Source organism: Nomascus leucogenys, chromosome 10 (genome assembly GCF_006542625.1).
Source record: "Nomascus leucogenys isolate Asia chromosome 10, Asia_NLE_v1, whole genome shotgun sequence".
Taxonomy (NCBI): domain Eukaryota; kingdom Metazoa; phylum Chordata; class Mammalia; order Primates; family Hylobatidae; genus Nomascus; species Nomascus leucogenys.
This window is the reverse complement of record NC_044390.1, coordinates 54,415,444-54,440,521: the sequence shown is the minus strand read 5'-3', so window position 1 is coordinate 54,440,521 and position 25,078 is coordinate 54,415,444. Positions and strand designations below refer to the sequence as shown.

Sequence of the window (25,078 nt, the reverse complement as noted above, 5' to 3'; positions counted from 1 at the left end):
AAAGAAACTTTCTGCTTTTGTCAAAAGGGATTGAAAAAACAAATCACCTGTCATGCCACCTCTCTGACAAACTTCTTTCTATTTCCCAGGTTGTTGATCTGAGGTGGGGTATTCGGAACATTGAAGCCACTGACTGCTTGACCACAGAACTCTGCTTGGAGGAGGTTGACCGGTGTTGGAAAACATCCATAGGGCCAGCTTTTGTTGTGAGTGTCTCGGGAGGAATGGGTTAGCTCTTACTCCTCCAGGATATGCCCCCTGCTTTCTAGACAAACTGATCAGCGGAGGGAAGTAGGTACCATTTCTGCTTTCGTATCCGTATTCCTATGGCCTGCCTGTGGCAGACATTACCAATCAATCACAGAACTCTTTCTGCAGAGCTGAATGGGATCTAGACATTAGCAGTCAAATGGAAGCAGCAAGTGGCTTGGAAAGTAGAATGTTGAAGCCAGCAGGAATCTTGGAATTTGATCCGGACTTTCTCCCACCTTCCCCACCCCCTCCACTTTATGTCTATAGAACTTTAGGATCCTGGAAAACCATGGAAAAGGTGGAAACCCACAGGGTCTTGGGATATCTTTTTTCCTCCATGTGCCCACTGGTTTCAGGTTGTGAGGACTTCTCCCCTCTCTCTTCCAATTGTACCCCCTCTATCACAAAATCAATCTCCAGTCCACAATTAATGGTTTGGACTATTAAAATTGAATGATATTCCTGAGTCTTTTTTCTTTGTCTTTTCTTTTTCTTTTTTGAGACAGGGTCTCAAAAAAGCCCAGGCTAGAGTGCAGTGGTGAGATCATGGCTCACTACAGCCTTGAACTCTTGGGCTTGTGATCTTCCTGCCTTGTTCTCCCGAGTAGCTGGGACTACAGGTGTGTGCCACCACAGTTGGCTAGTATTTTTTGGAAAGATGGGGTCTCATTATGTTGCCCAGGCTGGTCTCAAACTCCTGGGCACAAGCGATCCTCCCACCTTGGCCTCCCAAAGTTCTAGGATTACAGGCATAAGCCAATGTACCTGGTCTAGTTTTAAGTTTTTGTTTTTTATTTTTTTGGAGATGGGTCTTGCTATGTTGCCCAGGCTGGCCTGAGTCTTACATCGAGTTCCAGATACATCCAAGAACGATCACATTTTCCTTAGAAATTCTACAGCAGGGGGCCAGGCATGGTGGCTCACACCTGTAATCCCAGCACTTTGGGAGGCCAAGGTGGGTGGATCATGAGGTCAGGAGTTTGAGACCAGCCTGGCCAACATAGTGAAACCCCGTATCTACTAAAAAATAAGCTGGGCATGGTGGCACGTGCCTGTAATCCCAGCTACTTGGGAGGCTGAGGCAGGAGAATTGCTTGAACCTGGGAGGCAGAGGTTGCAGTGAGCTGAGATCATGCCACTGTACTCCAGCCTGGGCAACAGAGCAAGAGTCCATCTCGAAAAAAAAAAAAAAAAGAAATTCTAGAGCAGAGGCCAACAAGCTATAGCCTGAAAGACAAGTGTGGCCTGCTGCCTGTCTTTGTAAGTAAAGCTTTGCAAGTAAAGTTAGCTCCGTTGCCCAGGCTAACTCCTAAGATCAAGTGATCTGCCCACCCTATTCTCCCAAAGTGCTGGGATTACAGGTGTGAGCCACCGCACTGGCCCAGGTTAACTCTTTTGGATTCTGGTTTGCACCTACTCCGAGTGTGGTCCTGGCATTAAGACCAAAATTTTATGGCCTCCCATGCCCTACAGAATCTTGTGCAGGGGGGCCGGGTGCGGTGGCTCACGCCTGTAATCCAAGCACTTTGAGAGGCCGAGGCAGGCGGATCACTTGAGGTCAGGAGTTTGAGACCAGCCTGGCCAACATGGCGAAACCCTGTCTCTACTAAAAATGCAAAAAATTAGCCGGGTATGGTCGTGGGTGCCTGTAATCCCAGCTCCTTGGGAGGCTGAGGCAGGAGAATCACTTGAATCTGGGAGGCAGAGGTTGCAGCGAGCCAAGATTGCACTATTGCACACCAGCCTGGGTAACAAGAGCGAAACTCTGACTCAAAAGAAAGAAAAGGGGGAGGGGACAGCCTTATCTGCCTTCGCTGTCCCTCTTCTTGCCAGTGCCTTAGCCGCTCTGCCCTTCCGGCAGCAGCCATGCTTCTTCCTGTCATAGGGCCTTTGCACATGCCGCTCTCCCTACCTGCAAGGTACTCTGCCTAATAAACTCCTTTTCATGTTTTTGGTTTTTTTGTTTTGTTTTGTTTTGTTTTGAGATGGAGTCTTACTCTGTCGCCCAGGCTAGAGTGCAGTGGCACCATGTCGGTTCACTGAAACCTCCCTCTCCTGGGTTCAAGCAATTCTCCTGCCTTAGCCTCCCAAGTAGCTGGGATTACAGGCACCTACCACCACACCTGGCTAATTTTTTTAATATTTTTAGTAGATATGGGGTTTCACTGTGTTGGCCAGGCAAGTCTCGAACTCCTGACCTCAGGTAATCCACCTGCCTTGGCCTCCCAACGTGCTGGGATTATAGGCATAAGCCACCATGCCCGGCTCTTTTCATGTCTTATTCTGCAGCTCAGGTGAATTTCCCTGACTGCCCAGGCTATGTACGACCCATGTTTTACCCTTTCTTCCTAGCGCTCTAACAGCTGCCATTTGACCTTGGTCTGATTCTCAGATTGATGCTTGCCTCTTTGGCTAAGACTCCAAGGTTGGCTGGGCCCGGTGGCTCCTGCCTGTAATCCCAGCATATTGGGAGGCTGAGGTGGGCAGATTATTTGAGGTCAGGAGTTTGAGACCAGTCTGGCCAACATGGTGAAACCCAGTCTCTACTAAAAATACAAAAATTAGCCGGGTGTGGTGGTGGGCGCCTGTAGTCCCAACTACTGGGGAGGTGGAGGTTGCAGTGAGCTGAGATTGTACCACTGCACTCCAGCCTGGGTGACAGAGTGAAACTGTGTCTCAAAAAAAGTAAATAGGCCAGTCTCAGTGGCTCATGCCTGTAATCCCAACATTTTGGGAGGCTGAAGCAGGCGGATCACCTGAGATCAAGAATTTGAGACCAGCCTGGCCAACATGGCGAAACCCTGTCTCTACTAAAAATATAAAAATTAGCCAGGCGTGGTGGCTCACGCCTGTAATCCCAGCTACTCAGGAGGCTGAGGCCAGAGAATCACTTGAATTCAGGAGGCAGAGGTTGCAGTGATCCGAGATTGTGCCACTGCACTCCAGCCTGGGCGACAGAGGGAGATTCCATCTCAAAAAAATAAAATAAATAATAAATAAATAAATATCTGTGGGCTGACTGTGCTCTGAATGTGGCACTTTCATACTGAGTTCTGATCTCTCCCTTTCTCCCTGGTCAGCCCTTAAGCCATCCTGTGACATTGGACTAATTTTGTTCCATCCCAAGGTACCTGTTTGCATGATAATAAAAGGGGAGAGCTGGACTTAGGGTCCTCTTAGCCCTGCTTCACCTCTGATTCTCCCTGGAAGGACCAGAACTAGAATGGAGAACCACCACAAGATTTAATTTAAATCTTAATTATCAAGATAAATCGTATATATATTTTGAGACGGAGTTTCGCTCTTGTTGCCCAGGCTGGAGTGCAATGTCGCGATCTCGGCTCACCACAACCTCCGCCTCCAGGGTTCAAGCGATTCTCCTGCCTCAGGCTCCTGAGCGGCTGGGACTACAGGCATGTGCCACCATGCCTGGCTATTTTTAAAAAATTTTTTTATAGAGACAGGGTCTCACTATGTTGCCTGTTATTATTATGATTATTTTATTTGAGACACAGTCTTGCTCTGTCGCCCAGGCTGGAGTGCAATGGTGAGATCTTGGCTCACTGCAACCTTCGCCTCCCGGCTTCGAGCGCATCTCCTGCCTCAGCCTCCCTAGTAGCTGGGATTAGACCTGCACACCACCATGCCTGGCTAATTTTTGTATTTTTAGTAGGGGTTTCACCATGTTGGCCAGACTGGTCTCGAACTCCTCCTGACCTCAAATGATCTGCCCACCTCAGCCTCCCGAAGTGTTGAGATTACAGGCGTGAGCCACCTTGCCCAGCCCCATTATTTGTTTTTTTAGAGACAGGGTCTCACTCTGTCCCCCAGGCTGGAGTGCAGTGGTGCGATCACAGCTCACTGCAGCCTCGAACTCCTGAGCTCAAGTGATCCTCCAGCCTCAGCCTCATGAGTACCTGAGACTACAGATGCACACCCCCACACCCTGATGATTTTTAATTTTTGTAGACATGGGGGTCTCACTATGTTGCCCAGTTAGTCTCTAACTCCTGGGCTCAAGAGATCCTCCTGCCTTGGCCCCCCAAAGTGTTGGGATTACAGGCATGAGCCACCATGCCCAGCCTAGGGGACAATTCTTTATTGCCCCTCGTGACTTCTGGTGGCTCCGGGCTATAAGGGAGGTCAACTTCACCTCCATCTTCTTAGAGTGCTGGTTGGATTAAAGAATTAAATTGACATAAAATTGATTAACAGGAAAAAAGAAGCCATACATATTTATTTATTTATTTATTTTGAGACAGTCTCACTCTGTGGTCCAGGCTGGAGTGCAATGGCTCAATCTTGGCTCACTGCAACCTCTGCCTCCTGGGTTCTAGTGAATCTCCTGCCTCAGCCTCCCAGGTAGCTGGCATAACAGGCTCCCGCCACCGAAACCAGCTAATTTTTGTATTTTTAGTAGAGACGGGGTTTCGCCATGTTTGCCAGGCCGGTCTTTAACTCCTGACTTCAGGTGATCCAACTGCCTTGGCCTCCCAAAGTGCTGAGATTACAGGTGTGAGCCACCGTGCCCAGCCGATATACATTTGTTAATACAAGTTTTTTACATGGCACAAGAACCCTCATGAGGAAATAAGGACCCACAAAAGCAGCTAGAGTCATTTACTTATATATTGAATTGGACAAAGAATAGTAAATTGTGGCTGGGGACAGTGGCTCACGACTGTAATCCCAGCACTTTGTGAGGCTGAGATGGGAGGATCACTTGAGTCCAGGAGTTTAATACCAGCCTGGGTAATGTAGTGAGACCCTGTCTGTACCAAAAATAAAAACGTAAAAATTAGCTGGGTGTGGTGGCATGTGACTGTGGTCCAAGCGGGAGGATCACTTGAACCCAGGAGGTCGAGGCTGCAGTGAGCCATGGTTGCACCATCGCACTCCAGCCTGGGCGACAGAGCAAGACCCTGTCTGAAGAAAAAAAGTGAGATTTGAATCTGTGACTTCCTCTCTGCCAGGCCCTCATCGGTGATCAGTATGGCCCCTGTCTGGTTCCCTCGAGGATCGATGAGAAGGAATGGGAGGTATTGAGGGCCCATCTGACTGCCAGGCCTAGTGACCTGGAGCTGGTGGCACGACACTTCCAGAGGGATGAGAATGCGGTTCCTCCCACCTACATCCTGCAGGCACCAGGTACTGGGGAGGCGTGTGAACCAGAGGAGGCCAACCTAACCTCTGTCCTCCGCTCTGGAGCCCAGAAGGCCTGGAGGCTGGGGCTCATCACCCAGGAGCAGTGGCAGCGCTACCACCGGTCAGGTGAGGCTTCAGGCACTCTCCTCTGGAGATCCACATGAAACTGATGGCATGTTCAGAATATCCATCCCCTGTTGGCAAAAATGCAACAGTCTGCGTTTCTTGCAAATGCCAAACCAGTCAACCTCTGGTCCCTCGGCTCTGAGAAAGGCTGTTTTACTTATCCAAGATGGTTCAGCCACGTTCCTGATGAATCTTGGTCTCAGGATCTTCCTCTCCTTGCTGGCTCTTTCTTCTTGTCTCCCTGGGAGGCTCCTGGCACAGGGGGCATATTAGTCTGTTCTCATGCCACTAATAAAGGCATACTTGAGGCTGGGTAATTTACAAAGGAAAGAGATTCAATGGACTCACAATTCCACGTGGCTGGGGAGGCCTCACAATCATGGCAGAAGGCAAAGGAGAAGCAAAGTCACGTCTTACATGGTGGCAGATAAGACAGAGTGAGAGCCAAGCGAAAGGGGAAATTCCCTATAAAACCATCAGATCTCGTGAGACTTACTCACTACCATGAGAACAGTATGGGGGAAACCACCCCCCATGATTCAATTATCTCCCACCAGGTCCCTCCCACAACACATGTGAATTATGGGAGTACAATTCAAGATGAGATTTGGGTGGGGACACAGCCAAACCATATCAGGGGGAGCAATCCAGGGTGACTACCATCCCAGTTTGCCTGGGACAGAGGGGTTCCTAGGATGCAGGATTTGTATTACTAAAATCTGGCAGGCTGAGCCCAGTGGTGCCTACCTGTAATCCCAGCATTTTGGAAGGCTGAGGCAGGAGAATCACTTGAGTTCAGGAGCTCAAGACCAGCCTGGGCAATATAGTGACACCTCATCTCTACAAAAAAAAACCAAAAAAAAACTTTTTAAAATTTGCCAGACATGGTGGTGCACGCCTGTAGTCCCAGCTACTCAGGAAGCTGAGGCAGGAGGATTGCTTGAGCCCAGGAGGCAGAGGCTGTGGTGAGCCGAGATCACGCCACTGCACTCCAGCTGGGGTTACAAAGAGAGACCTGTCTCAAAAAACAAAAACAAAAACAAAATTAGCTAGGTATGGTGGTGCATGCCTGTTGCCCCAGCTACTCAGGAGGCTGAGATGAGAGGATTGCTTGAGCCCAGGAGTTGGAGGCTGCATTGAGCTATGATCTTGCCACTGCACTCCAGCAGGGGTGACAGAGTGAGACCCTGTCTCTAAATAAATAAATTAATTAATTAAATAAAATACAGTCTAGCCTTGAACAACATAGTGTTTAGGGACTGTAACCCCTTGCACAGTCAAAAATCTGTGTATAACTTTTGACTCCCCCAAAACTTAACTACTAATAGCCTACCAATAACATAAATTGTTGACCAGGTGCGGTGACTCATGCCTGTAATCCCAGCACTTTGGGAGGCTGAGGTGGGTGGATTACTTGAGCCCAGAGTTGGAGACCAGTCTGGACAACATGGCAAAACCCCACTTTTATTTAAAAAAAAAATTAACATTAGTTGGGTGTGGTGGTGCACACCTGTAGTGTCAGCTACTCAGGAGGGTGAGGTGGGAGGATTGCATCAGCCTAGGAGGCGGAGGTTGCCGTGAACCAAGATTGTACCTCTGTACTTCAGTCTGGGTAACAGAGTGAGACCCTGTATCAAACAAACAAACAAACAAGCAAACAAACAACATAAACATTTGGCCGGGCGTGGTGGCTCATGCCTATAATCCCAGCACTTTGGGAGGCTGAGGCGGATGGATCACGAAGTCAGGAGTTCAAGACCAGCCTGGCCAACATAGTGAAACTCCATCTCTACTAAAAATACAAAAATTAGCTGGGCATGGTGGTGTGCACCTGTAGCCCCAGCTACTTGGGAGGCTGAGGCAGGAGAATCACTTGAACCTGGGAGGCAGAGGTGTTGTGGTGAGCTGAGATCGTACCACTGCACTCCAGCCTGGCAGCAGAGTGAGACTCTGTCTAAGGAAAAAAAAAAAAAAAAAAAAACAGTCGACGAACACATATTTTGCATGTTCTATCTATCATATCCTGTTTTCTTACAATCAAGTAAGCTAGAGAAAAGAAAATGTTATTACAAAAATCACAAGGAAGAGAAAGTATGTTTGCTATTGATTAAGCATAAGTGGATCGTCAGTCACAAAGGTCTTCATCCTCATCATCTTCACCTTGAATAGGAAGAGGAGGGGTTGGTCTTGCTGTCTCAGGGGTGGCAGAGGCAGAAGAAACTTGACCTGTGTAGTTTAAGCCCATGTTCTTCAATGGCCAATTAGTACATTCACTGTGTCGTGCAACTGCCACCTCTGTCTAGTTCCAAGACATTTTCTTTTTCTTTCTTTCTTTTTTTTTTGAGATGGAGTCTTGCTCTATTGCCCAGGCTGGAGTGCAGTGGTGCGATCTTGGCTCACTGCAACCTCTGCTTCCCAGGTTCAAGAAATTCTCCTGCCTCAGCCTCCTAAGTAGCTGGGATTACAGGCATGTGCCACCAGGCCTGGCTAATTTTTGTGTTTTCAGTAGAGACGGGGTTTCCCCATGTTGCTCAGGCTGGTCTCAAACCCCTGACCTCTTGATCAGCCCGCCTTGGCCTCCCAAAGTGCTGGGATTACAGGTATGAGCACCTGCGCCTGGCTGACATTTTCTATTTATTTATTTATTTATTTATTTATTTATTTATTTATTTATTTTTTTGAGACAAGGTCTTACTCTATTGCCCAGGCTGTAGTGCAGTGGCACGATCACGGCTGAGCGTGGCCTCCAGCTCCTGGGCTCAAGCAATCCTCCCACCTCAGCTTCCCCAGTAGCTGGGACCGCAGTCACATGCCATCACAGGTAGCTAACTTATTTTTTGTAGAGACAGGGTTTTGCTGTGTTGCCCAGGCTGGTCTCGAACTCCTGAGCTCAAGTGATCATCCAGCCTCTGCCTCCCAAAGTGCTGAGATTACAGGCATGAACTACACCTGGCCCTCCAAGACATTTTCATCACCTCAAAAGAAGCTCTACCCATTAAACACTCCCCATCTCCCCTCTCCCAGCGCAGGCTACCATCAGTCTGCTTTCTGTCTCTATTAATTTGCCTGTTCTGGACATTTCATGTCAATGGAATCTCACACTACAGGGCCTTTTGTGTCTGGCTTCTCTCACTTGGCATCATATTTTTGAGGTTCATCCACATTTTAACACCTGTGAGTACTTCATCCATTTCAATGGTCGAATAGTATCCCATTGTGTGGAAGGACCATATTTTGTTTATCCATTCATCTGTTGATGGATGTTTGTTTTGATTTGTTTTGTTTTTGAGACGGAGTCTCGCTCTGTTGCACAGGCTGAAGTGCAGTGACATGATCTTGGCTCACTGCAACCTCCGCCTCCCGGGTTCAAGCGAGTCTCCTGTCTTAGCCTCTTGAGTAGTTGGGATTACAGGTGTGTGGCATCATGCCGGGCTAATTTTTGTATTTTTAGTAGTGATGAGGTTTCACCATGTTGGCCAGGCTGGTCTTGAACTCCTGACCTCAGGTGATCTGCCCACCTTGGGCTCCCAAAGTGCTGGGATTACAGGTGTGAGACCCCACGCCCAGCCTGTTGATGGATGTTTGGGTTGTTTCTGTCTTTTGGCTGTTGTGAATGGTGCTGTTACAAGCTAGGGTGTATTAATATTTGTTGGAGTCTCTGTTTTCAGGTATTTTCAACAGATACCTGGGAGTGGAATTGCTGGGTGCGATAGTAACTCCGTGGTTCACTTTTTGAGGATGACAGCATTGTTTTACAGTGTGACTACTCCTCACATGGGACCTCTGTGTTGCCTACCCTGAGGGGTCTTTGATTAATGGCTAAATCAGGTCAGGCGCAGTGGCTCACGCCTGTAATCCCAGCACTTTGGGAGGCCGAGGTTGGAGAATTGCTTGAGCTCAGGAGTTGGAGACCAGCTTGGGCAACATAGTAAGACCCCGTCTCTACAAAAAATACAAAAATTAGCCAGGCGTGATAGTGCATGCCTGTAATCCCAGCTACTCGGGAGGCTGAGGTGGAAGGATCGCTTGAGCCTGGGAGGCGGAGGTTGCAGTGAGCTGAGATCGCGCCACTCCACTCCAGCCTGGGCGACAGAGTGAGACCCCGTCTCAATAAGAATAAGAATAAGAATAAGAATAAGAATAAGAATAATGGCTTAATTAGTGTAACTCTGAGTGCAGTCCCTGGACCAGCAAACCTTGGCTTGTTGCAAATGCAAACTCCGGGGCCCCACTCAGATCTGCTGAATCACTTCTGGAGGTGAGGTCCAGCCATGCGGGTCTTTTTGAGCACCCCTGGTTGGACTCTGGTGCACATTAATCTTGAGAACCAATGCACGTCCCCCAACAACAGGTCTCCCAGCAACCCCATTTAGGTCAGCTGCTGACCCAATAATGACCACACTTCCTTCCCACCTTCCCCACTTTGGCAGTCATTGAGTGGGAGATAGAGCGGGGCCTGCTGAGCTCAGAGGACCGGGACCAGGGAGCCACCGTCTTCCTTCGAGAGATCCAAGACCTCCACAAACACATCCTTGAAGACTGCGCCCTCAGGATGGTGGACCGGCTCGCGGATGGCTGCCTGGGCACTGATGCCCAGAACCTTCTCAGCAGCCTCAAGGGTCACATCACTGACATGCACCCCGGGGTCCTCAAGGCCCACCGCCTGCCATGGAGCCGCGACTTGGTGAACCCCAAGAACAAGACTCACGCCCGCTACCTGAAGGAGCTGGGTGAGCAGTTTGTGGTGAGGGCCAATCACCAGGTCCTCACACGCCTCCGTGAGCTGGATACGGCCGGACAGGAGTTGGCATGGCTCTACCAAGAGATCCGCCACCACCTTTGGCAGAGCTCGGAGATCACTCAGACCTTCTGCGGACGCCAGGAACTCCTGGCCCAGCTCGGGCAGCAGCTCAGGCACGACGATAGCAAGCAGCACACCCCCCTGGTACTCTTTGGGCCCCCGGGCATTGGAAAGACAGCCCTGATGTGCAAGCTGGCTGAGCAGATGCCAAGGTTGCTCGGGCACAAGACAGTGACCATCCTGCGGCTGCTGGGGACGTCACAAATGAGCTCAGATGCCCGCAGCCTGCTGAAGAGCATCTGCTTCCAGGTGTGCTTGGCCTATGGGCTGCCCTTGCCCCCTGCCCAGGTTCTGGACACCCACACCAGGGTGGTCCAGTTTTTCCATACCCTCCTCCACACTGTCTCTTGCAGAAACTTCGAGTCTCTCGTGCTCCTGCTGGATGCTATGGATGACCTGGACTCTGTCCGCCATGCTCGGAGGGTTCCCTGGCTGCCTCTCAACTGCCCCCCGAGTGTGCATCTCATCCTCTCAGCTTGCTCGGGGGCACTGGGGGTTTTGGACACCTTGCAGCGGGTGCTCCTGGACCCGGAGGCCTACTGGGAGGTGAAGCCCCTCTCCGGAAACCAAGGCCAGGAGATGATCCAACTCCTCCTGGCGGCTGCAAGGAGGACGCTTAGGCCGGTGCACACAGATTTGCTCTGGGCCAGCCTCCCAGAGTGTGGGAACCCGGGGCAGCTGAGGCTGGCCTTTGAGGAGGCCCGGAGATGGGCCTCCTTCACCGTACCTGCCTCGCTGGCCACCACCGCAGAGGAAGCCACACACCAGCTCTGTGCCCGCCTGGAGCAGACACACGGGCGGCTCCTCGTGGCCCACGTGCTAGGCTACGTTGTGTCTTCCCGGTAAGTCTCTGTGTTTTGAAACTCTTATTTATTTATTTGTGTGTTTTTTTATTTTTATTTTTAGAGATGGAGGTCTGGCTATGTCACCCAGGCTGGAGGGCAGTGGTGTGATCATAGCTCACTGCAGTCTCCAACTCCCAGGCTCAAGTGATCCTCGCGCCTCACCTGCTGAGTAGCTGGGACTACAGGTGTGCACCACTGTGCCCAGCAAAATATGATTTTTTTATTTTTATTTTTATTTTTAGAGATAGGAGTCTGGCTGTGTCACCCAGGCTGGAGTGCAGTGGCACTATCATAGCTCACTGCAGTCTTCAACTGCCAGGCTCAAGTGCTCCTCCCATCTCAGCCTGCCAAGTAGGGTAGCTGGGACTACAGGCGTGCACCACCGTGCCCAGCTAAATACAATTTTTGTTTGTCAATTATACCTCAAAAGCTGGGAAAATAAATACACACGTGTAAAAGAAAGAAAGGACTGCCTACATGGTTGCTTAGCCCAGTAAAAGTCACGGGGCTATAAATTGCAATAAACTAGGCCAGGCACGGTGGCTCACACCTGTAATTCCAGCACTTTGGGAGGCCGAGGCGGGTGGATCACCCAAGGTTGGGGGTTGGAGATCAGCCTGACAAAACATGGAGAAACTCTGTCTCCACTAAAAATGCAAAAAATTAGCCAGGCGTGGTGGTGCATGCCTGTAATCCCAGCTACTTGGGAGGCTGAGGTAGGAGAATCACTTGAATCCAGGAGGTGGAGTTTGCCATGAGCCGAGATCACGCCATTGCACTCCAGCCTGGGCAACAAGAGCAAAACTCAATCTCAAAAAAAAAAAATTGCAATAAACTTGGGTCATGATAGTCTGGGGCCATTGCTCAGAGATGCCAGGTATGGATGAGGAGTCAAAAGTAACAGGCATATGTTGCTTTTTGGATATAGCAAGAAAAAAAAAGAAAGAGAGAGAGAGAGGGAAGAAAGGCAGGCAGGAAGGAAGGAGACAGAAAGAAAGGAAGAGTGAAAGAAAGGAAGGAAGAAGGAGAGAGAAAGAAAGAAAAAGGAAGGAAGGAAGGAAGGAAGGAAGGAAGGAAGGAAGGAAGGAAGGAAGGAAGGAAGGAAGGAGGCCTGGCATGGTGGCTTACGCTTGTAATCGCAGCGCTTTGGGAGGCCAAGGTAGGTGCATCACTTGAAGTCAGGAGTTTGAGACCAGTCTGGTCAACATGGTGAAACCTCGTCTCAACTAAGAATACAAAAATTAGCCTGGCATGGTGGCGGGCACCTGTAATCCCAGCTGCTTGGGAGGCTGAGGCAGGAGAATCACTTGAACCCGGGAGGTGGAGGTTGCAGTGAGCCGAGATAGTGCCACTGTGCTCCAGCCTGGGTGACAAAGGAAGACTCCATCTCAAAAAGAAAGAGAAAGAGAAGGAAGGAAGGAAGGAAGGAAGGAAGGAAGGAAGGAAGGAAAGAAGGAGGAAGGAAGATAGTAAGAAAGAAAAAAAAGAAGGAAAGAAGAGATAAAGGAAAGAAAGAAATAGAAAAAGAGAAAAGGAAAGAGGAAAGAAGAAAGGAAGAAAAGAAAAGAAGGGAAGAGGAAGAAAAAGTGAAAGGAAGAAAGGAAGGAAGGAAGGGATGAAGGTAGGAAGGAAGGAAGGAAGCAAAAGCAAAAATAACAAGCAGCAGAGAGGAAGGGGTTAATCAGAAGCACCCAAGAAGCCACACTCCCTCCTCTGAGTTTGTCCTCTGCCAATTGGCAGAGACACCAAGGAACAAAACTTTGCCTTTACTGCAACTGGCCAACAGCAAACACTCAAAACCATCATCCAAAATGCTGGACGACATAGTTTTGCCTCTTCTCAATTTTAGGGGAATTTTTTTTTTCTCAGCCTGTGCCATTTCAGACCTTTGTCAGTTACCACAAATTCATCTAGAGGGTGGTGGTCACCCCAGCGAGGAGGTCTTTCTGCTTGTTTCTTTGCCAGAAATAGAAACACATTCATGCTAGTGTAGGAAATAAGAGAATATGCTGAGTGCAGTAGCTCACTCCTGTAATGCCAGCGTTTTGGGAGGCTGAGGTGGGAGGATCACTTGAATCCAGGAGTTTGAGACCAGCCTAGACAACAGAGTGAGGCCCCTGTCTGTACAACAATTTTTTTTAATTAGCTGAGCATGGTAGTTCATGCCTATAGACCTAGCTACTGAGGAGGCTGAGATGGGAGGATCACTTGAGCACAGGAGTTGAAGGCTGCAGTAAGCCATAATTGTGCCACTGGGCTTCCTTCCAATGAGGAGTTAGGGAAATTCAGGTCTGTCTTATAGCTGACTCCAGGGGACATATCCCAGATTTCCCGACTGGCCTACACTCTGTAAGAGTACAAATACGGCCTGGTGTGGTGGCTCACACCTGTAATCCCAGCACGTTGGGAGGCCAAGGTGGGAGAATTACTTGAGCCCAGGAGTTCAAGACCAGCCTGAGCAACAAAGTGAGAGCCCCTGCCTCAGTGAAAAGTAAAACTAGTAGCTGGGCATGGTGGCTTACACCTGTAGTCCCAGCTACTCGGGAGGCTGAGGCAGGAGGATTTGTTGAGCCAGGAGGTCATGGCTGCAGTGAGCTGTGATCATGCCACTGCACTCCAGCCTGGGCAACAGAGCAAGACCTTGTCTCCAAAAAAAAGTGCAAATAACAACTGGGGCATGTGCCAGAATAGAGGGGTGGCCCATTGGGCCATTCTGTTGAAGTTGACTTGGAGGAAGTGAGTTGTCAATGGAAACTGTCATAAAAATCAGAGCAGCTTCTCCTTCCTTCTCCCTCGGGGGTCCTCTCTGCACATCAACTCCTCTTGTAGACTCTTCCTTCGGCCTCTCTGGAACTTCAGCTTGCCTTGAGCCACAGTTGGCATCAGGAGCTCATATTTCTGTGACAAGGTGCCATCTTACTGACTTTTTCTTTGGGTCCCAATTCCAAAGTACAGGGAGACAGAAATCAATTGGCCTACTTGGTCCCATATCTGGTCCAATTATTAAAGCCAGGTCTTTCACAGGGGTGGCGGGGGAGGTGGTTTATGAAGCATGATGATAAGGTGGATGATTTTGGTTGCTCCAGTTCCATGAAAATATGTTATGCTTACACATCAGATCCATGAGGCGGGATAGTGAGAGCTTCGCTCTTGGAACAGACCTGAAATCCTTCTAGGCCAGAGGTCGTCACCTCAAGATAATTCTCCATGCCCTCCCCCACCCCCCCACAGGGGACACTAGACAGTGTCTGGAGGCATTTTTTGTTGTCATGACTGAGCAGGGTGGTGCTCCTGGTGTCTTTACTGAGTGGAGTCCAGGGATGCTGTTTAACACCCTACAGTGCAAAGGATGGTCCTACTTTAGAGAATGATCCAGCCTCAGCTGTTGATAGTGCAGAGGATAAGAAACCTTGCCTTAGCATGAGAGACCCTATCCATTCATCCATCCATCAATCCATCCCTCCCTCCCTCCTTCCATCATCTCTATCATCCATCCATCCATTCATCATCTTGACCTTTCATCCATCCATCCATTGTCTCTATCTTCCATCCATCTATCCATCATCTCAATCCTCCATCCTTCCATCCACTCACTCTCTCTAAATTCCATCTATCCTTCCATCCATCATCTCTATCTTCCTTTTATCCATCATCTCTATCTTCCAGCCATCCATCCATCCACCCATCCATCCATCCATCCATCCACCCATCATCTTGATCTTCCTTCCATCCATCATCTCTATCATCCATCCATCTATTCATCCATCTATCCATCATCTCGACCTTTCATCCATCCATCCATCATCTCTATCTTCCATCCATCTATCCATCATCTCGATCTTCCATCCTTCCATCCATTCTCTCTAAATCCATCTATCCATCCATCCATTGTTTCCATCTTCCATCCATCTATCCATCCACCCATCATCTCTATCTTCCATCCATCCATCCGTCCACCCATTATCTCGATCTTCCTTCCGTCTATCATGTCTATCATCCGTCCATCCATCCACCCATCATCTCTATCTTCCATCCATCTATCCATCCATCTATCCACCCATCATCTCTACCTTCCTTCCATCCATTGTCTCTATTTTCCATCCATCCATCCATCCATCCATCCATCCATCCATCCATCCATCCGTCCATCATCTCTATCTTCCATTCATCTATCCATCATCTTGATCTTCCATCCTTCCACCCATTCTCTCTAAATTCCAACTATCCTTCCATCCATCATCTCTGTCTTCCTTTTATCCATCATCTCTATCTTCCATCCATCCATCCATCCACTCTATTCTTCCTTCCACCCATCATCTCTATCTTCCATCCATCCATCATCTCTATAGCCATCCATCTATCCATCCATACATCCATCATCTCTATCTTCCTTCCATCCATCATCTCTATATCCATCCATCCATCCATCCATCCACCCACCCATCATCTCTATCATTCATCCATCCATCCATCCATCTATCCATCCATCCACCCACCCATCATCTCTATAATCCATCCATCCATCAACCCATCCACCCACCTATCATCTGTATCATCCATCCATCCATCCACCCATCTACCCACCTATCATCTGTATCATCCATCCATCCATCCATCCACCCATAATCTCTATCTTCCCTGCATCCATCATCTCTATCTTCCATCCATCCATCCATTCATCCACCCATCCATCATATCTATCTATCTATGTCTATCTCTCTATAGCTATATATTTCTCTATGTCCCATTGATAAATATGTATAGTCTCCATCTATCTCTATCATTTCCAGTAATCTATCCTTGTATCTCTCTACCATCTGTCTATACCTATCTAACTCTATATCTATCCCACATCTACAAATACATCATTTTAATCTATCCACCTATTTAAATGACCTATTTATCTATCATCTCTATTTCTATCCATCTATTCATTTATAATCAATCAATAAATCTCTATATCTATCTCTGTATTGCTCATCTATTTCGATCCTATCTATCATTAATCTCTCTCTCTCTCCCTCTCTCTTTTTTTTGGGGGGGACAGGGTCTCACTCTCTGTGACCCAGGCTGGAGTGCAGTGAAGCGATCACAGCTCACCGCAGTCTTGACTTCTTGGGCTCAAGACTCAGCCCCCTCTGAGTAGCTGAGACTACAGGTGCATGCCACCACACCCAGTTATTTATTTCTTCTTTTTTTTTCTTTGAGACAGAGTCTCACTCTGTTGCTTAGGCTGGAATGCAGTGGTGCAATCTCAGCTCACTGCAACCTCCGCCTCCTAGGTTCAAATGATTCTCATGTCTCAGCCTCTCAAGTAGCTGGGATTATAGGCGTGCACCACCGTGCCTGGCTAATTTTTGTATTTTTAGTAGAGACAGGGTTTTGCCATATTGGCCAGGCTGGTCTCGAACTCCTGGCCTCAAATAATCTGCCTTGGCCTCCCAAAGTGCTAGGATTACAGGAATGAGCCACCACATCCAGCCTTATTTATTTATTTATTTGTTTGTTTGTTTGTTTGTTTATTTATTTATTTATTTATTTAGTAGAGACAGGGTCTCACTATGTTGCCCAGGCTGCTCTCAAACTCTTGGGCTCAAGCGATCCTCCCACCTTGGCCTCCCAAAGTGCTGGGATTACAGGCGTGAGCCACCGTACCTGGCCTATAATCTATCTCTGTATATACAGTTGGCTCTTGAACAACCTGGGAGTTAGGGGACCAACTGTCTCCCAACGTACCTCAAAATTGATGTATAACTTTTGACTCTCCTAAATCTTAAAAACTAATAGCCTACTGTTGACCAGAAGCCTTACCAGTAACATAAATGGTCGACGAACATGTATTTCATATGTTCTATGTATTACAGACTGTATTCCTACAATAAAACAAAGTAGAGAAAAGAAAATGATAAGAAAATCATAAGGGGGGCTGGGTGCAGTTTCTCATGCTTGTAATTCCAGCTACTTGGGAGGCTGAGTATGAAAATTGCTTGAACCCGGGAGGCGGAGGTTGCAGTGAGCCTGGATTGCGCCATTGCACTCGAGGCTGGGTGACAGAGCAAGACTCTGTCTCAAAAGAAGAGAAAACAATAAGGAAGAAAAATACATGTACTATTCATGAAGTGGAAGTGGATCATCACAAAGGTCTTTATCCTGGTCATCTTCACACTGAGTAGGCAGAGGAAGAGGAGGAGGAGGGGAGGAGAAGAAGGGGACTTGGTCTTGCTGTCTCAGAGGCAGCACAGGTGGAAGCAAATCCACATATAAGTGGATTCATGCAGTTCAAACCTGTGTTCTTCAAGGGTCAACTATATGTCTATCTGCCTATCTATATCTATTTATCTATCATCTATCTGTTTATCTTTATGTTTATCTATCTCTGTATCTATTGCTCTATCTTTTATTTATATATCTCTCTCTATAATCTGTCTATCTATAATCTATATGCCTATCTATACATCTGTCTGTCTATCTATCATGCTACCAGCATCTAGTGGGTGGAGGCTCAGATGGAGGCTGCTACACATCCTACAACAGGGGTCCCCATCTCCCAGTACCGGTACCGGTCTGTGGCCTGTTAGGAACCAGGCTGCACAGTAGGAGGTGAGCAGTGGGCGAACAAGTGAAGCTTCATCTGTATCTACAGCCACTTCTCGCTGCTCCTCATCACTCCCATTACCACCTGAGCTCCACCTCTTGTCAGGTCAGCAGCATCATTCGATTCTCATAAGACCACAAACCCTGTTGGGAACTGCGCATACAAGGGATCGAGGTTGCCTGAACCTTATGAGAATCTAATGCCTGATGACCTGTCACTGTCTCCCATCACCCCCAGGTGGGACTGTGTAGTTTCAGGAAAACAAGCTCAGGGCTCCCTCTGATTTTACATTATGGGGAGTTGTAGAATTATTTCGTTATATATTGCAATGTAATAATAATAGAAATAAAGTATACAAATGTAATGCACTTGATCATCCGAAAACCGTCACCCCCACCCTGGTCCGTGGAAAAAAAAATTGTCTTCCAAGAAACTGGCCCCTGGTGCCAAAAAGACTGGGGACTGCTGCCCTACAACACACAGGACGGTTGCCACCCTAAAAAATGATCTGACCCCAAACATCAACCGTGAGAGCCCAAGAAATGCTGCACTTAGCATGCCCTGTGCCCTCTGGGAGCCTCACTTCCTCCTCTGCATAGAGGAGCTGGTTGGGAGAGCATCTGTTCTCCAAGGCTACTGGAAGGACCAATGAGATCTATTCGCCAGAATAAGAGTTCAGAAAAAGAGGAACTAGTGCATTTTCTTCTTAGCCCTCAACAGTTTTGCTTTTGGCGGATGAGGAAACTGAGGCAAAGAGAAGGTACATTCCTCGCCAAGGTCTCTCAGCTAGGATCAAACGCAAGCCTGATGACCATGCACAGCCCTGTTTTGCAATTCAGGCTAGGCGGGTCCTCTGGGAGTGCCAAGTGAGGTGCCTGCTCTGGGGTTCGCATTGCTTAGGGGATGTCTTCAGGAATGAAGATGGGCTCTCAACCTAGTGGTTCAACCATGACCATGGGCACATCTCCTAGGCTCTCTCTGATACCATATCATTGAACTTTTGCAGGCCAGGTGCAGTGGCTTATGCCTAATCCCAACACTTTGGGAGGCTGAGGCAGGCAGATCACCTGAGATCAGGAGTTGGAGAGCAGCCTGGCCAACATAGTGAAACCCCATCTCTACTAAAAATACAAAAATTAGCTGGGCGTGGTGGTGCACACCTGTAGTCCCAGCTACATGGGAGGCTGAGGCAGGAGAATTGCTTGAGGCCAAGAGGCAGAGATTGCAGTGAGCTGAGATGGTGCCACTGAACTCCAACCTAGGCAACAGAGTGAGACTCTGTCTCAAAAAAAAAAAAAAAAAAAGTTTGCAAAGAGGACAGTGTTGGGTATGACATTATTACCAATATGGTAACTACAAGCCACAAAAACTATGGAACACTTGAAAGGCGCTTCACGCAACTCAGAAACTGAATTTAAAACTTTGAAAGATGGTTCATGCAACCAAGAAACTTAATTTTGAATTTTATTAATTTTTAACCAGTTTATTTGTTCATTTATTTATGTATTTATTTTAGAGACAGGATCTCACTCTTTTGCCCAGGCTGGAGTGCAGTGATGTAATCACAGCTCACTGCAGCCTCAACCTCCTGGGCTCAAGTGATCCTCCCACCTCAGCCTCTAGAGAAGCAGGGACTATAGGCATGTGCCCCCATGCCCAGCTAATTTTTAATTTCTTTTGTAGAGGTGGGTCTCCCTGTGTTGCCTAGGCAACAGGTCTTGGGCTCTGGCCTCAAGCAGTCTTCCTGCCTCAGCCTCCCAAAGTGCACGGATTACAGGCATGAGCCACCATGCCCAGCCTACTTATCCTAATTTAAAGACACGCCTTGGTGGGCCAGGGTAGAGTGGGGTGGGTGCAGTTGGTTTCTGCATTATTTTCCTTGAGTTACCACGTCCTTCCCTTCCTATAGTGTCCGTCTCTGACCCCTTTGAGGTTAAGGAGCGGGCCATTTATGGTTCTGTAGGTGTGCATGCAGAGGAAAAGATTGGCACTTTGGGAGACTGAGGCAGGTGGATCACGAGGTCAGGAGTTGGAGACCAGCTTGACCAACATGGTGAAACCCCGTCTCTACTAAAAATACAAAAATTAGCCAGGTGTGGTGGTGCCTGTAGTCCCAGCTGCTCAGGAGACTGAGGCAGGAGAATCGCTTGAACCCGGGAGGCAGAGGTTGCAGTGAGCCGAGATTGCACCACTGCACTCCAACCTGGGCGACAGAGTGAGACTCTGTCTCAAAAAAAAAAAAAAAAAAAAAAATCGGAAAAGGTCTTCCTTGGTGGGTACTGCCCTAACAGTGCTTGGTCCCTTGTGGGCGCTGTCCAAATGCTGATCCCAGGTGGTGTGCTGGACACAGCGCCGGTGGCTGTATCCCTCCCTCTCTTGGATTCTGCATCCTCCAAATGCAGAAGACATGAGATGTGCCTCAAAGCCCACCGGTCCTCCCTTCAGACACGGTCTCTCGGAGGCAGAGCTGAAGGATGTTTTGTCCTTGGACGACGAGGTCCTGCAGGATGTGTACCGGGACTGGACCCCGCCCAGCAAGGAGCTGCTGCGCTTCCCGCCCCTGCTGTGGGTGCGGCTTCGTCGGGATCTGGAATACTACTTGGCCAGGAGGCCCGTGGATGGCTTCACCCTCCTGGCCATCGCCCACAGGTAGGTCCAGGCAGCAGTGGCAGCGACACCGTCTGGGTGGGTACCCAAGAATGAGGACTCACTGGCTTCTCAGTACCAGATCTTCTCAGTACCAGATCCTTCACTCCCCATTCCCAGGGAATCAAGTCCAGTTAGAACTCTGACACAATTCACTTATTTTTAAAATTGAGTTGAGGCTGGACGCAGTGGCTCATGCTTATAATCCCAGCACGTCGTGGGGCCAGGGTGGGAGTATTGCTGGAGGCAAGGAGTTGGAGGTCAGCCTGGGCAACATAGCGAGGCCCCATCTCTACAAAAAAACAAGAAAATTAGCTAGGTGTGTCAGCACTTTGGGAGGCTGAGGTGGGTGGATCACCTGAGGTCAGGAGTTCGAGACCAGTCTGGCCAACATGGTGAAACCGTGTCTCTATTAAAAATACAAAAATTAGCCAGACGCGATGGCACGTGCCTGTTTTCCCAGCTACTCGGGAGGCTGAGGCTGGAGAATCACTTGAACCTGGGAGGCGGAGGTGGCAGTGAGCCAAGATCGCGCCACTGTACTCCAGCCTGGCAACAGAGCGAGACTCCATCTCAAAAAAAAAAAAAAAGAAAGAAAATTAGCTAGGTGTGATGGTACACACTTATGGTCCCAGCTACTTGGGAGGCTGAGGTGGGAGGATCACTTGAGCCCAGGAGTTTGAGGCTACAGTGAGCCGTGATTGCACCACTGCACTCCAGCCTGGGTGACAGAGTGAGATCCTGTTTCAAACTAAACTAAACTAAACTAAACTTGGTTAAGTTCACATAACATAAAATTCACCATTTTTTTTTAATTTTATTTTGTTTCGTTTTGTTTTATTTTATTTATTTTATTTTATTTTATTTTATTTTTTTATTTTATGTATTTTGAGACAGGGTCTCACCCAGGCTGGAGTACAGTGGTTGTCATCACGGCTCACTGCAGCCTCAAACTCCTGGACTCAAGCAACCCTCCCACCTCAGCCTCCAGAGTAGCTGAGACTACAGGCAAGCACCACCATGCCTGGCTGATTTTTAAATTTTTTTGTAGAGACGGGGGTCTCACCACATTGCCCAGGCTGGTCTTGAACTCCTGGGCTTAAGAGACACACTCACCTCGGCCTCCCAAAGTGCTGGGATTACAGGTGTGAGCCACCATGCCTGGCCAATTCACCACGTTTTATTTTATTTTTTTATTTTATTATTTTTTGAGACAGAGTCTTGCTCTGTTGCCCAGGCTGGAGTGCAGCGGCATGATCTCAGCTCACTGCAACCTCTGCCTCCCAGGTTTCAGCGATTCTCCTGCCTCAGCCTCCTGAGTAGCTAGGTTTACAAGCATGAGCCACCACACCCAGCTAATTTTTGTGTTTTTAGTAGAGACGGGTTTCACCATGTTGGCCAGGCTGGTCTCAAACTCCTGACCTCAGGTGATCTGCCTGTTTGGCCTCCCAAAGTGCTGGGATTACAGGCGTGAGCCACTGTGCCCGGCCAGAATTCACCATTTTAAAGTGGACAGACAATTAAGTGGTATTTTAGTACACTCATAATGTTGCACCCCTCACCTCTGTCTAGTTCCAGAACGTTTTCTTCCCCCCAAAAGGAGACCGTGTCCCCATCAGCAGTCACTCCCCATTCCGTTTTCCAACCCCTGGCAGCCACTCATCTGCTTCCTGTCTCTATGGATTTGCCTGTTCTGGGCATTTCAGATCAGTGAAATCTCACACTATGTGGCCTTTTGTGTCTGGCTTCTTTCACTCAGCATCATGTTTTCAGGGCTCATCCACGTTGTAGCAGGGATCAGTGCTTCCTCCCTTTTCATGGCTACATAATATTTCATTGTATGGATGGACCACGTTTTGTTTATCTTCATCTATGGATGGACACTTGCATTGTTTCCCCGTTTTTGCTGTTGTGAACATGCATGTGTAAGGTTTTGTTTGAACACCTGTTCCCTTTCTTTCTTTCTTCCTTCCTTCCTTTCTTCCTTCCTTCCTTCCTTTCTTTTTCTTTCTTTCTTTCTTTCTTTTTTCTTTTCTTTCTTCCTTCCTTCCTTTCTTTCTTCTTTCTTTCTTTCTTTCTTTCTTTCTTTCTTTCTTTCTTCTTTCTTCTTTTTCTTTCTTTCTCTTTCCTTTTTTTTTTTTGGAGTCTCTCTCTGTTGCCCAGGCTGGAGTGCAGTGGCACCATCTCAGCTCACTGCAACCTCCACCTGGGAGGAGTGATACTCCTGCCTCAGCCTCCCAAGAGTGCACCACCACACCCGACTAATTTTTGTATTCTTTTTTTTAGTACAGACAGGGTTTCACCATGTTGGCCAGGCTGGTCTTGAACTCCTGACCTCAGGTGATCCACCCGCCTCATCCTTTCAAAGTGCTGGGATCACAGGCATGAGCCACTGCGCCCGGCCTGAACACCTGTTTCTTAATTCTTCTGGGTGTATACCCAGGAGTGGATTTGCTGGGTCAGGTGGTAAGTTATTTTATGTGTAAATTTTGGAGGAGCCCAAAGGTTCCTCTTTGAAATTTATGTAGGGAAAGTAAATTTATGTAAGGAAAAAGAAAACATGGACCAATTTAGAGATAGATGTGATGTGTCAAATAGCACAGGTGGTCAACAGAGTGGTTTAGGATGGCGTGGGATTTGGGAACTGCCTTCAGGAAGACAGGCAGCCACCTTTGAGCTCGACGGGTCGCCCAGGTTCATCAGTCTGTGTACCCTCTCTGTAGACAGCTGGTCGAGGTGGTCCGTGAGCGCTACCTGTCGGGATCTGAGAGAGCCAAGAGGCATGGCGTCCTGGCCGACTTCTTCTCAGGGACCTGGAGCCAGGGTACCAAGAAGCTCATCACTCTGCCACTTGTGGGGAAACCACTGAACTTGGACCGAAAGGTGAGGTACCTGGGACCCCCATTCCCCACCTGCAACCTCCACTCTGCCCGGCGTTGCTCACCTCTTTCCTTCCCCTTTTTGCACTCGAAATGTCCTCCTGACCTACTTCTCCTTTCCCACAGAGGGCAAGATGTCCCTTCTACGCTCCCCTCCACTCTTTTTTTTTTTTTTTTTGAGACAGAGTCTTGCTCTGTCACCCAGGCTAGAGTGCAATGGCGTGATCTCAGCTCACTGCAACCTCTGCCTCCCAGGTTCAAGCAATTTTCCTGCCTCAGCCTCCCGAGTAGCTGGGATTACAGGCACCCACCACCACGCCTGGCTAATTTTTGTATTTTTAGTAGAGACGGGGTTTCACCACATTGGCCAGACTGGTCTCAAACTCCTGCCAGGGCAACAGAGAGAAGCTCTAGTCTCAAAAACAAACAAACAAAAAAAGTACAGAGTTATCGCGGACTCTTCCCCCTGATGTTAAAATCTTATATAACTGTTGTAAAATGATTACAACTAGGAAATTACACTTTTAATTCTTTGGTTATAGCTTGATGTTTCTTTTTCTCTGTCTTCCCTGCTGGACTGGGGAGGCTGGAGGCAGGACCAGGCTCTATTCTTTTTTTGGTGCTGACTTTTCTTTTTCCCTCCCTCCCTCCCTCCCTCCCTCGCTTCCTTCCTTCCTTCCTTCCTTCCTTCCTTCCTTCCTTCCTTCCTTCCTTCCTTCCTTCCTTCCTTCTTTCCCTCCTTCCTTCCTTCCTTTCTGACAGAGTCTTGCTCTGTCACCCAGGCTGGAGTGCGCTGGCATAATCTCAGGTCACTACAGCCTCTGCCTCCCAGGTTCAAGCTATTCTCCTGCCTCAGCCTCCCTAGTAGCTGGGACTACAGGTGTGTGCCGCTGCACCTGGCTAATTTTTGTATTTTTAGTAGAGATGGGGTTTTGCCGTGTTGGCCAGGCTGGTTTCAAACTCCTGGCCTCAAGTGATCTGCCTTGGCCTCCCAAAGCACGGAGATTACAGGCGTGTAATTACAGGTGGGATTACCACACCTAGCCTGGCACCTCTTCTCCCCCAGAACCCATTCACAAATCCTTTCCTGTGTGCCCAGAGCCCCTGCAGGCTTAGCTGCATCCTGCCTCTCCAGGACATGGTCTGAGCCCCTTTCATTCACCTATCTTCTCAGTCTCTTGCCCTAGTGCATCCTCCCAAGGATGCTTCTGACCATCCAATCTGATTATGCTTCTTGTCTAAAACCTTCCGTAGCTACCCAGTGCCCTCAGGCTTGAGCCTGGCCTACCCAGCCTGATATTCAGTGCCTTCGTGATCTGCTGCTTACAAGCTCCCTACTCTCATTCCCCACCAGCATCCCCTAACCTGCCTTGTATAATTCAGTCCTCCCAAACTCAGCCTGCTCTTTCACACCTCCAGGCCTTTGCCCATGCTGTTCCTTTGCCCTGGAATGCATGGATGACACATTTTGCCACATAGATGCCCACTTAATTCTGAGGCTCATTTCCAATGCCCCTGCCTTCAGGAAACATTCCCTATTCCTCCCAGAAAGTCCCATGACCTCTGGCTTCGATTCTCTGAGTCCCAAATGTCATCCTCTGCCCCAGCCCTGACCAATGGGCATATGGGGGTATGTCTGTCTCCCATTACATCCTCGTCCACTCCAGCACTGTCTGGAGCATGAGGTGAATGAATGGGCTTGTGTGTGGAGTGAATGAATGGGCTTGTG

General features: G+C 48.5%; 1 protein-coding gene across 9 annotated transcripts in view; it reads left to right on the top strand.

Annotated features, from left to right (window-relative positions):
* NWD1 (NACHT and WD repeat domain containing 1) overlaps positions 1-25,078 on the top strand; it is a 99,244-nt gene that overhangs the window by 16,780 nt on the left and 57,386 nt on the right. For 7 of the 9 annotated variants that reach the window (XM_030820515.1, XM_030820511.1, XM_030820507.1 and 4 more), the window contains 5 exons: positions 90-206; positions 5,226-5,523; positions 9,954-11,226; positions 20,270-20,473; positions 23,194-23,353. In XM_030820515.1, coding sequence (XP_030676375.1) covers positions 90-206; positions 5,226-5,523; positions 9,954-11,226; positions 20,270-20,473; positions 23,194-23,353 — 2,052 coding nt within the window. Of the gene's footprint in view, positions 1-89; positions 207-5,225; positions 5,524-9,953; positions 11,227-20,269; positions 20,474-23,193; positions 23,354-25,078 lie in introns of those variants that run through there. The other 2 variants (XM_030820508.1, XM_030820516.1) reach the window with 2 other exon arrangements.